Source organism: Electrophorus electricus, chromosome 7 (genome assembly GCF_041902795.1).
Source record: "Electrophorus electricus isolate QZ-2024a chromosome 7, ASM4190279v1, whole genome shotgun sequence".
Classification (NCBI taxonomy): domain Eukaryota; kingdom Metazoa; phylum Chordata; class Actinopteri; order Gymnotiformes; family Gymnotidae; genus Electrophorus; species Electrophorus electricus.
In genome coordinates, this window is record NC_137503.1 from 25,612,072 (window position 1) to 25,627,794 (window position 15,723).

At 52.1% G+C, this 15,723-nt stretch overlaps 1 protein-coding gene across 13 annotated transcripts in view; it reads left to right on the forward strand.

Moving 5' to 3' along the window:
* Nucleotides 1-15,723, forward strand: part of syne1a (spectrin repeat containing, nuclear envelope 1a) — a 117,319-nt gene that overhangs the window by 81,345 nt on the left and 20,251 nt on the right. For 11 of the 13 annotated variants that reach the window (XM_081717014.1, XM_081717012.1, XM_081717009.1 and 8 more), the window contains 34 exons: nucleotides 174-377; nucleotides 1,510-1,650; nucleotides 2,510-2,632; nucleotides 2,758-2,919; nucleotides 3,204-3,407; nucleotides 4,019-4,192; nucleotides 5,567-5,758; nucleotides 6,464-6,595; nucleotides 6,691-6,791; nucleotides 6,938-7,088; nucleotides 7,210-7,335; nucleotides 7,452-7,610; nucleotides 7,732-7,953; nucleotides 8,074-8,175; nucleotides 8,519-8,638; nucleotides 8,839-9,039; nucleotides 9,243-9,416; nucleotides 9,622-9,753; nucleotides 9,988-10,184; nucleotides 10,354-10,486; nucleotides 10,584-10,766; nucleotides 11,100-11,249; nucleotides 11,398-11,574; nucleotides 11,823-11,978; nucleotides 12,091-12,246; nucleotides 12,516-12,686; nucleotides 12,800-12,933; nucleotides 13,010-13,214; nucleotides 13,544-13,726; nucleotides 14,157-14,303; nucleotides 14,394-14,548; nucleotides 14,669-14,816; nucleotides 14,927-15,021; nucleotides 15,138-15,375. In XM_081717014.1, the coding sequence (XP_081573140.1) occupies nucleotides 174-377; nucleotides 1,510-1,650; nucleotides 2,510-2,632; nucleotides 2,758-2,919; nucleotides 3,204-3,407; nucleotides 4,019-4,192; nucleotides 5,567-5,758; nucleotides 6,464-6,595; nucleotides 6,691-6,791; nucleotides 6,938-7,088; nucleotides 7,210-7,335; nucleotides 7,452-7,610; nucleotides 7,732-7,953; nucleotides 8,074-8,175; nucleotides 8,519-8,638; nucleotides 8,839-9,039; nucleotides 9,243-9,416; nucleotides 9,622-9,753; nucleotides 9,988-10,184; nucleotides 10,354-10,486; nucleotides 10,584-10,766; nucleotides 11,100-11,249; nucleotides 11,398-11,574; nucleotides 11,823-11,978; nucleotides 12,091-12,246; nucleotides 12,516-12,686; nucleotides 12,800-12,933; nucleotides 13,010-13,214; nucleotides 13,544-13,726; nucleotides 14,157-14,303; nucleotides 14,394-14,548; nucleotides 14,669-14,816; nucleotides 14,927-15,021; nucleotides 15,138-15,375 (5,448 nt within the window). The remainder of the gene's footprint in view (nucleotides 1-173; nucleotides 378-1,509; nucleotides 1,651-2,509; nucleotides 2,633-2,757; nucleotides 2,920-3,203; nucleotides 3,408-4,018; nucleotides 4,193-5,566; nucleotides 5,759-6,463; nucleotides 6,596-6,690; nucleotides 6,792-6,937; nucleotides 7,089-7,209; nucleotides 7,336-7,451; nucleotides 7,611-7,731; nucleotides 7,954-8,073; nucleotides 8,176-8,518; nucleotides 8,639-8,838; nucleotides 9,040-9,242; nucleotides 9,417-9,621; nucleotides 9,754-9,987; nucleotides 10,185-10,353; nucleotides 10,487-10,583; nucleotides 10,767-11,099; nucleotides 11,250-11,397; nucleotides 11,575-11,822; nucleotides 11,979-12,090; nucleotides 12,247-12,515; nucleotides 12,687-12,799; nucleotides 12,934-13,009; nucleotides 13,215-13,543; nucleotides 13,727-14,156; nucleotides 14,304-14,393; nucleotides 14,549-14,668; nucleotides 14,817-14,926; nucleotides 15,022-15,137; nucleotides 15,376-15,723) is intronic. The other 2 variants (XM_081717011.1, XM_081717019.1) reach the window with 2 other exon arrangements.

Consider the following 15,723-nt stretch of genomic DNA (forward strand, 5'->3'; position numbering starts at 1 on the left):
CTGTTTAATGTGCTGCTGCCTTTCTCTGCCTTGACTCATAAATTCCCCCCCTCCCACCTTCCCATGCTGGACTTTATCTGGACCTCGTATGTTTGCTTTGCCTTGTGGACTAAACCAAGCGGCCCGGGCTTCGGGGGTGGAGGCTAACGGAATGTAACCTGCTGTCGTGACAGGAGCTGGCCCAGAAGATAAAAGGCTACCAGGAGCAGATCGCCGCCCTGAACTCCAAGTGCAAGATGCTGACGGTGAAAGCCAAGCACGCCACCATGCTGCTGACCGTCAGCGAGGTGGACGGCCTCTCGGACGGCCTGGAGGAGCTGGAGGAGGAGGACGAGGAGATGGCCAAGCACCCCTCTACACACCCCTCCGTCGTCATGGTGAGTGCTCCACACACGCTCGCGCCGACTCGCGCGGGGGCCGCAGCGTGGCTTCCTGAACGCCGCCGCGACCGACTTGGGGTATTATACGCACGCCTCCCTCTGTGTCTCATTTCCCTCCTCTCTCTGAGACGTGCATCTGTTCATCAGAAACCTTCTGTTATTTCTCTCTCTCTCGCTCTCTCTCTCTCTCTCTCTCTCTCTCTCTCTCTCTCTCTCTCTCTCTCTCTGTGGAGAATGCTGTCCTTCTGCTTGCAGTGTCATACAGTCACGTCACGTAGTTGTTTATGCAGTGGGTCAGGAAACAGGATGAGGGTGTGCTCTGGGATGGGTGAGCGATTGCCCCGAAGTTGCATCACCAAGAAAGTGCTCAGAAACCGAATTACGCGAGGGGGCCAAGCTCCATATTAACCACGAGAAGAGCGCTGACCACAGTTTGTCTGAGAGTCTGTCTGTACTCTTTGCTCAAGCATTCAGTCATTCCTTATGACCAAGAGAGACAGGGTATAAGTGTGTGTGTGTGTGTGTGTGTGTGTGTGTGTAAGAAAGTGTGCTTTGCATTAGTTGAGCTGGGAAAGATCTAATTTTAGCATAATGGCTCAGAGCTATAAATGTTCATCTTAGCTCACTTTGCCAGTTCGTCAGTGTTTTTGACTTCTTTGTTATTCTGCGTGCGTGTGCGCGCGCGTGTGTGTGTAGGAGCAATGAGGCTCTGCTCTTGTTGGTCCTTAAGGTCCATTCCTTTAGAACGACGTTGCTCCTGTAAAGAGCGTAATTGTGTCGTTCCCTGCGGTGTACCAGCGTGGTGGGCTGTGCTTCTCCCCACTCTGCTCTGCTCCTTCCCCTCTTCCCCACCTTTCCCTGCTCTCGTATTCAGCTTTCCCCCCTTCGCTCCTCACTTTCTGGGACATGAATTTATGCTCCGAGGCTTCTTATATCCATGCTTCCACCGTTTCCCTGCCATTCTGCTTGTTCTTTTCCCCTACCTTCCTCTCATGGGATTCTCTCCCTCCTTTGCTGTGTGTGTGTGTGTGTGTGTGTGTGTGTGTGTGTGTGTGTGTGTGTGTGTGTGTGTTTGCACGCTCCCTCTGTACCTCCTTTCTAACTCTGCCTTTCTGTGTGCGTTGGCTAGATGACTGCAGGTCGCTGTCATACTCTCCTCTCTCCGGTAACGGAGGAGTCTGGTGAGGAGGGTACCAACAGTGAGGTGTCCTCCCCTCCTGCCTGTAGGTCCCCCTCTCCTGGGCCTAGTGCTGATGCCTCCCTTAACCAGGTACCTCCCGCCTCCGCTGCGCAACTCCGACGGGCTGCCTCATATAGGGTTAGCTACCTGCTGCTCCGGACCCGGCCAAACCTCCCTGCTTCTGACAAGCGGCTGACCCTTTTTAACCCAGTTCTCTTGTTTTCACCGACGCTTGGCTGTTTGTTTGCAGCTGTTTTCCACCTATTTATTAGTGGCGTTCTGATATGGGAGCGATACTTGCAGCCCTGACCTCTGATTGGCAGAGCTAGACATGACAGAGTGGGAGGGGGGAGCATATTGGGATAAAGACCACAAACAGAGTCAGGGGACTTGATAAGGTGGGAAGAACTGATGATGTCAGGATGTCTGGAATGTAGCATTTCAAACACACACACACACAGTCACAGTATTTGTGGAATAATGAGTAGCTCCAGTGAAAACCCTTTGCCAAAGATGATGTCATCTACACGACAGCTGTCCTCATTCCTGACTGTGTTTCTGTGTCTGTGCGTTCATAATGTCACTCATTTGTAAGATGGCTAACGATGTTTTCTGTAAAAACATTTCTGTAAAGACATTTTTGTTTAAAACAATTCATTGTTTATCTGTGTTTCATGTATATAAACCTTTGCAAACAACGAACAGCAATATAGTTCCGGTTCGATGTGGGAATTAAGTTAATTAGGAACAAATACTGGTCTGAACAATGCAGTGTAGTGTGTCGGGCCTCGTGCTGGATGGGGGCGATTGAACATGGCCGTGAAGTACAGAACTCGGACCGTTTGAGCGTCAGGCAGCATCATCGGGCCATGATGGTGTGCACAGATATGGCTTGCAGTGTGCAGGTGAGGAAGAGGGGCTCACTGCTCGTGTGCTGTCTCTGCTCCAGGCCACAGGAAGGGCCCTGCTAGGCCGCGCCCCTCTGCAGGAGCTGTTCGACCCGTGCATGGAGTCCGCCACCTCCGCTAACCTGGATGACCTGCAGCGCTCATGGGAGACGCTGAAAAACGTGGTAGGTGGCCACATTGACACCCACTGGTAGCATCTTATTTTTTTTCCTCTCGTTTAATTTCATCTCTCTCTCTGGCTCTCTCTCTCTCTCTCTCACGCCGTCTGTCTGTGTGTCGCTCTGCGCAGATCAGTGAAAAGCAGAAGAGTCTCTATGAGGCCCTAGAGAGACAGCAGCACTACCAGGAGGCTCTGCAGTCCATCTCCACCAAGATGGAGTCCGTGGAATCCTCCCTCAGCGAGGGCCTGGAACCTGGCAAGAGCCCCGAGAGCCAGATGGCAGCACACCAGGTGAAGCAGACGGAGAGTCAGGGCCGGATACGGGGTGTCTGGGCGCCGTTTACCCATCCGACTGCCACTCGAGGCGCCAAATACCTAGCGTCACCCTGTTTATCCTGAGATGGTTGTGTCCTGTGGGTTTTCTGCACCAGCCTACCTGCCGCACTCTTCTTGCCGGTCTCCCGGAAAGTGTTTCTGGCGCCCCCCCCCCCATCTCTTTAGACTCACCCTCACGAGGTCCCACGCCCTTAAAACGTGGACGTCTCTTTTTTATCCCTCTGCTACTAACGTTGCAGGCCCTGATGGACGAGGTCCTGATGCTTCAGGACGAGATCAGCGCCCTGCAGGAGTGCTTCTCGGAGGAGCTGCAGCAGGACGACGGCGGCAGCCCGGAGCGGGACGCGGGCGACCGGCTGGCGCTGCACTCCACCCTCACCGTGCTGGGTGAGCGGATGGCAACCATCCGCATGAAGGCCTCCGGCAAGCGCCAGCTCCTGGAGGTGAGCTGCTGCCGTTCTGCGGTGGAGTCAACACGCAGAGACGTCTCTAGGCTTTGACGAACAAAGTCTGGTTTGGCTATTTAGATGAGCGTTGCCGTTCAAATGTCAGCCAGCAAAACCCAAAAAATGATGCCGAAAGAAGATATTCCCTTAGAGTCGTTTCTCCCACTTATATCTTAACTTCACGGTCCTTTATGATAGCTAGGTTTCATGTTTATGCTGCCTTGTTGTGCACCTCCTTTGTTCCCTTCCCTTTGTATTTCCGGGGTCTGTCCTGAAATGTTGCTTCCTGTTCACGGTCCTTGCAGACAACAGACCAAACTGTACACACACGCATGCATATGGCCATGCAAATTCCCCACACGGCCACTGCACTGGACACCTCACCTGTTGTTGATGAAGTTGAGAGGAGTTGTTCAGGACTCCACGCTCTATATTAAGGAGTCAAACGCTTTTGGAAGCTATGCCGCAATGATTTACCATAACCATTTCAGAAGCTATAACTCCGAGATCCTTCTCCTAACGGCCCTTTGGGTTTTTCAGTAAGAAATGCATTTGTGCTAAAGAGATGCAGAACTGAGTAGAAGGGCATGCCCCCGAACCCTCTACAGGAGCGACTGAACGAACAGCTGGAGGAGCAGAGGCAGGAGCAGGCCCTGCAGCGTTACCATAGCGAGGCAGAGGAGCTTGACCATTGGCTGCTGAGCACCCGTGCCACGCTTAGCTCCGCCCTTCGGCCACATCCAGAAGACATGGACATGGAGGAGCAGCTGAAGGACTGTCAGGTGAGCAGCAGGCCAACGGTGTCTGTGACCACATGGCAGCGCTGTACGTTCCTGCACTCTGTCCTCCTCACCTTCTCTATTTTAGCAGTGGAGGTGTAAAGGAAGATAGAAGTGTTGTTGAAGGACTTTTTATATTCATTGCTAAGTTCTCCTGGAAGTTTAGTGTTGCATGTATTACATGGAAATTAAGTAGGAACTTTTCTCCAAGTACATATTCTCCAAGTACATAAGTTTCAAAAAGGCTGCTATATATAATAGTTTGTCCGGAATATTTTAAATTATAGCTGTCAAACTCAGGGATTAACATTCCGCCATGACCCTTTTTACACCTCTTGAAATTCAAGCAGGATGCCAGGTTTATGAAATTCCCCCAAATGTTTGACATTTCTCTAATACAGTTATCATTTTGTACCTTATAAACCATAGATTACATTTACATTTGAAAATATGGTAACAACAGTCATAATACATGTAATAATCAGGGTGTAATAATCAAGTTCCATGTGAATATGGAACATTTCGATCCAGGTTGTTACACCTAGTCATTCTGCATATGGAGAATCTAATTAGTTAGACATGAGTGTCTTTCCTTAGTCCTGCGGTCTGGTGGGATTATGGGCTTCCTTCCTTTCCCCTGCGATCTGGAGAGGACGTCGCAGTGCTCCAGGCCCTTTTAAATCGTTCTCGGGAGACACTTGAGATCTATCATTGTTATACATACTTTTCCACATGATTCCTGATGCTGTGTGTGTCCTGCAGTCCTGCAGAGGGGTGCAGATCTGATTTTAAGCAGATCCAGAAGATTACCACCAGGTTCTGTCTCACATGCCCGATTAGCACAATCACACACACGTATCTTGTCTGTCTTATTTTCCTTCGCTTGTGTATGTGCTATTTCAGCATGCAAGCTGCATCTTGGATACTCAGCCTTGGCAGGGGTAGTCAAGTTTATGACGCGTATTTGCAGTGTTATTTGCAGGAGGGTATGAACACAGGGTTCCCTATGATGGAGAAATATTGATAGAGAGGATAGATAAATTGTGTGTGTGTGTGCTTGCATATCAAATCAAAATTTATTTGCCACATGCATATTCATAGTAGGCACAATGATATGAACATTTCCATGTGTTTGTATGTGTGAGATGGACTCATTGGAGGGATTTGAATTTCATTGCTATATTGTGCTGAACAGGGAACAGTTCTTCTCAGACTTTACTTTGCTGACCTCTATTAGCACTTTATTAACATATTCATTCACTTTATTAACATAAAGTTTAAGCCCAGAAGTCACAACGTGAGCCGTGGCTTTCCTGGTGTTCTCCTGGTTCTCCTGGGAGTGGCTGAGCTCCTTGTTCTCCTGCTCTCCCCCTGTAGCACATGCTGCAAGAGATCGAGCAGAAGGTGCTGTTCCTGTCCGAGCTGTCCGTGCACAGCGAGAGCCTGCTGCTGGAGGGCAAGGCGGCCACCCGCGGCGACGCCGAGCAGCTCACCCATAAGCTGCGTGGCCTGAAGGATAGCCTGCTGGAGCTGCAGCACATCCTGCACGACAAACACACACACATACAGGTGAGTTACCCCCACCCCCTCAGCCAAACCCCACCCACCGCACCGAGCCCTGTCCTCATCTGAACTCCTCCCCCTCAACCAAAACCCCCGCCTTCGCAACCATCCCGCCGTAATCCCCGCCCAAACCCCTGCGCCTGCCACTCTGTAACCCCAGGTGCACGCCCGGTATCCTGCCAAAGGGGAAACATCTGTGCGCTTCTTGCCGTAGTTATACCTAATCGGTGCTGTACTGCTGCAGCTAATGAGCAGTCACCAAGCACAGTGTGCTGCCATGGAGACCGTTGTGCAACACACACGCGGCTGTCCTCTTAGGCGGTTGGCCTGTGTTGCCCTTTACTGGATGCATGTCACACTCCAGCACCATTTTGTCCCAGCAGTCGGGGCTTTGTGAGAGTGAACACAGGAGCATCTTTGTTTTCACCAAACTTGGAGAGCTTCTGTAAAATCATAATATTTCTCCACGTTTAAAACTTTGCTGTGTATGTTTGATACGACAAGGCCTCCTTATGGAGGGTTCAGAGTCTTAGTGGCGCGGTGCATGAAACAGATCGCTACATTCTCGTATTCTTTCAGAACCTTCTGGAATGTCCGAAAATGACCGTTTCCATTCGTCCGCGTATCCCGGGTGTTTAGAACCATGCGTCTCTGGTGTCCCGTGTGCGCGGGACCCTGTGCAGGTTTTAACGTGATGTTGATGGTGTCCAGGACTCGCTGCTGGAGCAGGAAGAGAATGAGCCGGACCAGTCGCTGTCTCAGAGCCCCAGTGTGCTGGACTGGCTCAGCCAGGCCCGCTCCACTCGCAGCCAGCAGCACCAGGACTCCGTGCAGAGGCAGAGGGTAGGAGCTCCATCTCCCACCGGAATGCTACACTTCCTATACGGGACAGGAGAGGGTGCGGGGGGCTTACGCTGTCGCCGCTCTGTGCTCTGCAGGAGTTAGAGGCCCAGCTGGAGGACCAGAGGAAACTGATGCAGTCCGTGGCCTCCCGAGGGGAGGAGCTGCTCTCGCAGCAAACCACGCCCAACGGAGAGAGGTGAGCCCCGCCCTCCCGTCTGAGGTGCCCGTCCGGTCCGCGCTACCTCTTGCCTTTTCACGTGTCCTCCTCTGTTTGGACCAGACCGATCTCCTATGCCTTCCGTCCTGTCTGATGTTCTTCTGCCCTTCCGTCCCTCCCTCCAGCCGTGCCGTGGACATGCAGGACTCGGCCGAGCAGCCCAAGAGCGTGAGCGAGGAGGTTCGGATGGGAGCGAAGTGGGAGAACCTGAGCAGGGATCTCCACGCCAAGCTGCAGCTGTTCCTTGACAGCGCGCACCAGGGGCAGCTCGGCTCGGTAGGCGGCTGACCCAGATGCCGCAGCTCCCGGCTTCCTTCAACAGGAAGACGGGCAGACGGGGTTAACATGGTTAACCTAGAACCGAATTATGGCTAAGCAAACATGTCTACTCTTGTAGGTGTACCAGCGGTCACGAGTGTCCAGTCCGGCAGGCCTATTCCGAGGGGAGCTGCTGAGCCAGGACAACCCCTCCCCCAGTACTCTTTTTGAGAATTTTGGCCAAGCAATGGAGGAAGTAACTAAGGTGCAGATAAACCCCAACGTTTCGTAACTTAGCCTGCAGTACCTAAAGGCTCCAGGTTGTGTTTTTGCTCATCTTGAACTGTACTGATCTGCTGGTGTCATGTGTCCTCCTCACAGGCAGGGGGCGCTGATACTAAATGGGGCCAGGCTCTGGAGAAGACTCTTTATGAGGCTGTGTCTGTAGCCTGCTGCTGGCTGAACAGCGCCGAGAACGGCCTGCTCTTCGGCCCCGTGCTACTCTCCGATGACTCAGAGGCGCAGCTCTGCCATCTTGAGGTGAGACGCGGTTCCTTCAAGCGCGCGACCCGTCCGACGGCCGACAATTCGGAGATTTATAAAAAAAAAAAAAAAAGAAGCAACTTCTGACACACACTAATGTTTCTCTCCACTCCCACAGGGCTTAAGTAAGGAGATGAAGAATGTTCGTAGGGAGGTGTTTAAGTGTCGGGAGGCGCTGGGAGATGCAGAGTGGCTGGGTGGAGGAGGCGATGGAGGAGGGCATGCGCTGATTGAGGAGGTTCTGGAGGGGTTGGAGGAGAGACTGAGACTGGCGGACCCGTTGATGGAGCAGAGATGTAACAGTATCAGAGTCAGACTGCAGGAACACATCGGCTTCCAGGTGCATGTGGTGGCTGTATTTCTTGCATTCCTGAATGTATAAATATACATATTTCAAACCGGTCGCCTGTAGTTATTTCGTCCTGTTTCTCTGTTTATTCTCTCACATGCGGCGTCTCAGGCTGAATTAAGGCTGTTATTTGCCGCCATGAGCGACTCGAAGCAGCAGCTGCTGCAGAAGATGTCCGTGGCCCTGGAGCGCCCCGCCTCGAAACAGATGGAGGTGAGAAGGAAGAGCGATCCTACGCCCTCACCCACACAGGTTCAGTTGCACTCGCTAGGGCCTCCACCTTCGCAGACTCCTCCATGTCTCGTGCTGGAGTAACATCGTCAACTTCCATCAAATCCGCCTGCCTTTTACTCTTGGTTTTATTAACAGTATCTCATATATTGTATTTCATTTCATTAGGCCCAAAAACACCCACTCAGGGGTGTCACAGTCTTACCTGCATTACACAGTGCAACCATGGGCCTTGCATACTGTGCAATATGTATTTTTTTGAGCCAAACCTGTCGTATCGTATCCGTTAAGAGCTAAATGCGCTCTCTGGGTGCGCTGTGTGCAGACTCTGGCGGAGGCGGAGGACAGTCTGAGGGAGTTTGAGCAGAGAGTATTGGAGATGAGGAGTAAAGGAGAAACCCTACAACCAGACCCGGTGTCCACACAGGAGCTGCTCAGGCTGCAGGTACACGCAGCTGGCTATCTGCCTGGATTTGCGGTTATTGTTGTTGACGTGGTTGTTGACTAGCTTAGCCACGCTTTTCCTCCTGCACTTAACCACTCCATGGCTAAACGCTATAGAACACGCTGTAGTATTGTGTTATGGTCAGAGCAGAGCGTCTGCCTTACTCGTCCCACTGTGTCACTAATGCTGTGTGTCCGTAGGACGTGTACGAGGAGCTGGTTGAGATGGTGGGCTCGAGGCGGAGTGGTCTAAACCAGACGCTTGTCCTGAAGGCCCAATACGAGAAAGCCTTGCAGGACCTGCAGGAACTCGTAGACACGGCCCAGGACAAGATGGCCGCTGACCCCAAGATGACTGTAGGCTCAGTACTTGAAGTTCAGGTCCTCTTGGACAAGCACAAAGTAATTCTTTCTCCACCAATTACACATCTTAATAATAATAATAATAATAAGAAGAAGAAGAAGTTAAATTTATATAGTGCCTTTCACAGACACACACCATCTTATTGGTTTCTGCTTTGTAACCTTGCCCTGACTGTAATTACACCATACGTGGTCCGGTCCTAGTGCTGATTCGGCTGGTGCCGTTGTGCCTGTGTGTGCAGGACTTTTTCCAGGGCCTGGAAGCCCATGTGGTGCTGACCCAGGCCTCCTTCAGACAGGTCAGCAGGACAGTGGTGCAACGGGAGGCACAAGCACTGGAGCAGACCGTAGCTCACGCACAGGCTGTGCTCAAACAGGCTCACAGGAGGGGGGTGGAGCTAGAAGGCATCCTGGAGGTGTGTGCGCGCGCGCGTGTAAAAACTATACTTATTCTGAAGAATCCTGAAAATTGTCATTCTCTGGAAATGAATCGGATTCAGATGAATGTGTTGCTACCTGCTTCGTTATACACAACGCGTGTCCGTGGCAGAGACGGCAGTGTAACTACCGGATCATCACTTCTGCTCGTTGAACTGCGTGTTGTTGTTCGGTGTGGCTCAGTCATGGAGCAGGTTGGCGGGGGACTACCAGGCTCTGTACAGGCACCTGGAGGCGGTGGAGGGCAGCATTCCCACTGTGGGACTGGTGGAGGAGACGGAGGAGAGGCTGAGTGAGAGAATCGCTCTTTACCAGGTAAAGAGCAACCAATGGGCAATCCCTACTGATTCCACCAGAAAGCCTGAAAGAACAGTTAACTCTACAGTTAATGTTTATGTTCCTCCATGAACATGATGAATTTATATTAACACCTTACATTCTATAAAAGTTCTAAACAAAGTTGTTTTGTTGTTTCTGTCTTCTTCTGTCTATTTGCTTCTTTCGCTCTTCCTTCCTTCACGTCTTCCTTCCTCTCCTCCCGTGGCGTAGCGTCTGAAGAGCGGCCTGACGGAGCGTCAGCAGCAGCTCTACCAGGTCCTGGAGGACGGGAAGAGACTCCTGCTGAGTATGTGTTGCTCTGAGCTGGAGGCCCAGCTCACCCAGCTGGGAGAACACTGGCTCAGCTGCACCACCAAGGTCAACAAGGAACTGCACCGCCTTGACTCCACCCTCAAACACTGGACCAGGTCTGCCCCCGCGCAGCCCACTCCCTCCATCCATGCATTCTGACACCTCCCATCATTCAGCGATCACAGTCAAGTCGATGGACGTTGATGGAAACATATTCCAGATGCCCTTGTGGCCTACCGTTTCTCGCTGTATGAGGGTGTGCGCATGTGTCTGTTGCTCCTGCAGGTACCAGAGTGACTCTGTGGAGCTGGGCCAGTGGCTGGCTTCAGCTTTAGACCGGCTCGACTTCTGGAGTGCCCAGTCTGTAACCGTCCCCCAGGAGCTTGAGACCGTCCGAGACCACCTTCATGCTTTTCTGGTGAGGAGCTCCCGGAAGCCTATTCAACGTACTGGCGCAAGCCTCCCAAAAGATGCTGCAGTCACCCCAACCCTGCATGCGTCTGGTCTCCCCACAGGAGTTCTCCAAAGAGGTGGACGCCAAGTCCTCGCTGCGCTCGTCCGTGCTGAGCCGCGGCAGCCAGCTGCTGAGGCTGAAGAAGGTGGACACCGCGGCGCTCCGCTCGCACCTGGCCCAGGTGGACACGCAGTGGGCCGACCTCCTCACGCGCATCCCCGTCGTCCAGGAGAAGCTCCACCAGGTGAGGGCTGAGAAATGTGCCATGTTGACGTAATGCATACTTTGCCTCACATTAACCTCTTGAACTTAAGGTCGACTTAAGGTATTTTCTTTAGTTTTCTTACGCTATTGTCTCATTTACCTGTAGATGTAAAAGGACAGGCTAACTGTGCTGATTACCTGTGTAGTTGTATAGGGACAGGCTAACTGTGCCGATTACCTGTGTAGTTGTATAGGGACAGGCTAACTGTGCTGATTACCTGTGTAGTTGTATATGGACAGGCTAACTGTGCTGATTACCTGTGTAGTTGTATATGGACAGGCTAACTGTGCTGATTACCTTTGCACCTTGCAGCTGCAGATGGAGAAGCTCGCATCTCGGCATGCCATCACGGAGCTGATGAGCTGGATTTCAATCATGGAAAACACCATAGAAGAAGACCAGAGCAAGATCATGGAGGCAGTGGGTTCTGAGATGGTGCAGAACTACATCCAAAAATACAAGGTAACAGAGAGACAAGCCCTTATTTAACAATGTACAGCACGCACAACAATATAAGCAAAATCATTAATGTAATCAAACCGACTCACCATCAGCACGAGGATGTGTAAAGTGCCTTTCCCGGGGCCTGCCTGTCCGTCTCTCCCTGCAGGGCTTTCGCATTGACCTGTCCTGCAAGCAGCTGACGGTGGATTTCGTGAACCAGTCGGTTCTTCAGATCAGCAGCCAGGATGTGGAGGGGAAGCGCAGCGACAAGACAGACTTTGCCGAGCGGCTGGGAGCCATGAACCGCCGTTGGCAGATCCTACAGGGGCTCATCACTGAAAAGGTGCAGCCTGCAGTTACCTGCACAGGGTGCCGGTTCCTCGGCGGACCTTCCGTTTGTATGCGCATAGATCACTGCAGAGGCAGCGCACGTGACGTGTAAAGAAAGTAAAGCTTAATGGCTTTATCTTTACGTCCTCTGCATACATATACAGTATTCTTGGCAATTCTGTCTTAGTGAAGTGCTTGCCTTTGTGTTCCTGTTCGCATCCTGACCTGGGTCATCCCATGCTCGACTTCCCCGTGCTTTAGATCCAGCTGTTGGAAGGTCTGCTCGAGAGCTGGGTGGAGTATGAAAATGGGGTCCAGACCCTGAAAACCTGGATTGGCACACAGGAGGAAAAACTCAAGAAGAAGCCCAGGATCGAGGACGTGGCCTCAGCCCAGAACGTGCTGAAAGACTGCCAGGTATCACTCCCTGTGTGCTCACTGGGGCCACACGACAAAGGGTCACGTAGATGAGCTACACGCATGCCCGCCGCACACCTCTAAAGAAACGGCGACTCTTTGTGGCCATCAGGAGCTGGAGGAGTTGGTGAAGGAGAAGGAGAAGGACCTGGGGAAAGTGGGGGAAAAAGGATACCTGCTCATCCGCCACAAGGAAGGAGAGGCCTCCAGTGCTGTCATGGAAACCCTTAAGGGGCTGAACCAGTCTTGGACCAACTTGGACCAGCTGGTGAGCTCAGGATATCGCTCATTCCAGCAGACAGCCGCTGGAACTGTCGGCAGAGAACATACTCAGCAGTAAAAACCGAGTAAAAATATCAGTCAGATCATTTTAGTGCACATTTTTAGTGCTTTATTGTTTCAGTTACACAGCATGATATATTTTTTACTGTATTGTTACCGTTTTCACTGCACCTATAAAGCTAAACACTTGTGACCTACGTTAAAAAAGGTTTGGCACCGTATTCATAGGTGCATATAAAACGTGTCTGTGTGTAGATTGGGCAGGTAAAGGGAAGTCTGCGTGCAGTCCTAGAGCAGTGGAGCCTGTACAAGCGCGCGTCTGAGGAGATCCAGGGCTATCTGCTGGAAGGCCACTACTCCATCTCCCGGCTGAGCCTCCTCACCGGCTCCCCAGAGGCTGTGCTCGTCCAGGTGGAGAACCTCGAGGTAGGTCTACTGTTCCCTCCCGGTGGCTCGTTGCTGCTCTGCTGGTGGTCTCCTGATGCTCTTCTGATATGGGTGTGCGTGTGTGTGTGCGTTTGTTTCTTGCCTGCGACCAGAATCTCCAGGAGGAGCTGGAAAGTCAGGAGAGCAGCCTGATGAAGTTCGGTTCTCTCACCGAGCAGCTGCTGGGAGACTGCCACCCCTCAGCAGCCGACGCCCTCCACGCAGCCCTCGCTGACGTCAACCACAGGTGGGCTTTCACGCCGGCCCTGGCGTGCCCGCTGACCCGAACGCAGCTTCTAAATGGTTCTCCTTGCTGTCCACAGATGGAACACGTTGCTGGAGCAGATCGCGGACCAGCTGAGGAGCAGTAAGAGTCTGCTTCAGCTGTGGCAGCGCTACAAGGAGCTCCATGAGAGCAGCAGCGCAGACGTCCAAAGGATAGAGGAGAGGGCGGAGTGTTTGCTCAGCAGCGCCATGCAAAAGGAGATCGCAGAGCAGGAGGTGAAGGCCTGGATCTGTGACTGCAATGTAAGCCCATCTGACTTCTGATGATCCAAGTAGCACCATTACTACTTAAACCACGATCAAACATGAATGTTACTTAATGTGTTAATTATGTCAAATACCATATCTCTGTTAGATCACATTCCCCAATTTAGTCATAATTCAAACAGCTTGTGACGGAATGACCTCACTGCACAGGATGATCTCACTTCTAGATTCATAGCAAGGGAAGCAGCTAATCATGAAGTTGAGATGTCTCATGAACACATTGAGAATCAGTATCATGACTAACATTCAATATTCGCTTGCTTGCTTGCGTATAGTAAGTGTGAGCCTGTGTGTCATTTCTACAGGACTTGCTGAAGACCCACGGCTCAGTCCTGTCCACCCTGCAGCTGCTGACAGAGGTGGAGGAACAGCTGAGGCAGCAAGTGGAGCCATCTGCTATGGCAACTTTTCACACAGACTATCTGTCACTCAGCCATCGCCTGGCAACAGTGGGACACGCCCTGCAGAGGCAGCAGTCTCTGCTAGAGGTGAGCGTTAAGCCTCTGCTCTTGAGTGCTAACAAATGGAGCAAAGGCAGCAACCACACCCAGTCTCAAACCCAAATCCTCTTGGTGGTAGTCATGTGCGCTAACACACACACACACACACACACACACACAAAAAAAAAACACAAAAAGAAACCAGAGTTATCTTTCAAAATCACTGTCACAAGTTTTATGTCTTTTTACTTTTTTGTCAAATCCCAATTTGATGTCAAAACCTCAGGTTGGCACAACCTCTGTGCCTTTTGTGATATTTCTTCCAAATAACTGCCAACTACCATATATGGTAATTCTTGTGTGAATACTTTCATACATTAAAAAAAAAGAATTCACTCCTCATCAGGCTACACATCAGTGGTGAGTACCAAATGGCCTTGACTGTTATCGGCTCCTGCTCTTCTTTGCTCTCGGTCAGGCTGGCGTGAAGGACTACGAGAGCTTCATGGAGGAGCTGGACGCTCTGAGCCAGTGGCCCGAACGAGTGGAGGAAGTTCTGAGGGAGTCGGATCCTGGCAGGTCCGCGGACCTCCCCTCTCTGCAAGAACGCATGGAAGTGCTGAAAGTAAGAGCCGTCAGGGCCGCTGCTTCCTGTAGAGCGTAGCGGGGTCCGTAGGGGAGGCCGAGCGTGACGCTGCGTTTCCACCATGTCCAGAACCAGATGCTGAAGCTGAGCCTCCTGTCCCCTGACCTGGAACGTCTGAACGGCGTCGGCTACAGGCTTCCCCTGAGTGACCAGGAGATCAGGCGCCTACAGCACCTCAACAGGAGCTGGACGTTTGCCTCAGCTCATGCCACAGAGAGATTCAGGTCCATAAACCGCAGCTGCTGTACATAGCTAACGACCCTAAAGCTTAGCTCGACAGACATGCTCTGCATTTTATGAACATTCATATCCATGAACACCACGAAGCGTGTGCGTGTGTGCAGTAAGCTGCAGGCCCTGGTTCTGCAGAGACAGAGCTTCCTGGAGAAGTGTGAGGCCTGGATGAACTTCCTCACACAGGTGGAGGGGAAGATGGCTGTTGAGATCTCTGGGAACTACGAGAGCCTCCTGGAGCAGCAGAGAGAGCATGAGGTACAGGGACGAGGGGACAGGGGACGCAGGACACACACAAGAGCCTCAAGCTTTAACATGTAATCGCCCCAATTACGTATGTGTGTGTGTGTGTGTGTGTGTGTGTGTAGCTGTTTCAGGCTGAAATGTTCAGTCGGCATCAGATCCTCTATTCCATTATTAGTGATGGCCATCAGCTGTTGAATCAGGGACAAGTGGAGGACAGGTTGGTTGCAAACGTGGGATCAGTCCCAACCCTCGTTTACCTGGAATGACCTTGAGTCGTTGCATTTGACGCCGCTGTGTGTGAGTGCAGTTGTGCCCCGTCCTGTTGCCCCACAGGGACGACTTTGGCCTGAAGCTGGCACTGCTGAGTAACCGGTGGCAGGGCGTAGTGCGGCTAGCACAGCAGAGGCGCGGTGTGATCGACGCGCTCGTCTGCCAGTGGCGGCGCTACACCGAGCTATCGAAGAAACTGCGACTCTGGCTGCAGGAGGCGTGGCTGGAACCGAAGGAGGAGGAGCCACAGGGAGGGAGGGTAGCGCTCCAGCAGGCCCGTCGGATCCTGGACCGCATACAGGTGAAGGGGGAGCCAAAGACCCAGTGCCTGTCTGCCACGCGCCGTAATAACCGCGGGGGTTCTTGGCTCCGCTCCCGCGTACCTGCTGCCTTGCGCCATTTCTGCTTTTCCTGAGCCAGGTCAACATCAAGCCCTTCTAGGACTGGATCTGGGGTCCCAGAGCAGTGGAAACAGGAAACCGCGCAGGGCGGTGGGCTCTCGGGCCTTCGGAAACGATTGCTACCTGTGCTCTTATGTTGACTCAGAGAAAATATTTAATAACATTCAAAATGCATTATTGTCATTTTTAATCCAAGGCCCTTCAAGTTGGTTTCACTGAATCTAGAAAAAAACGGGCTCTGCACTAGT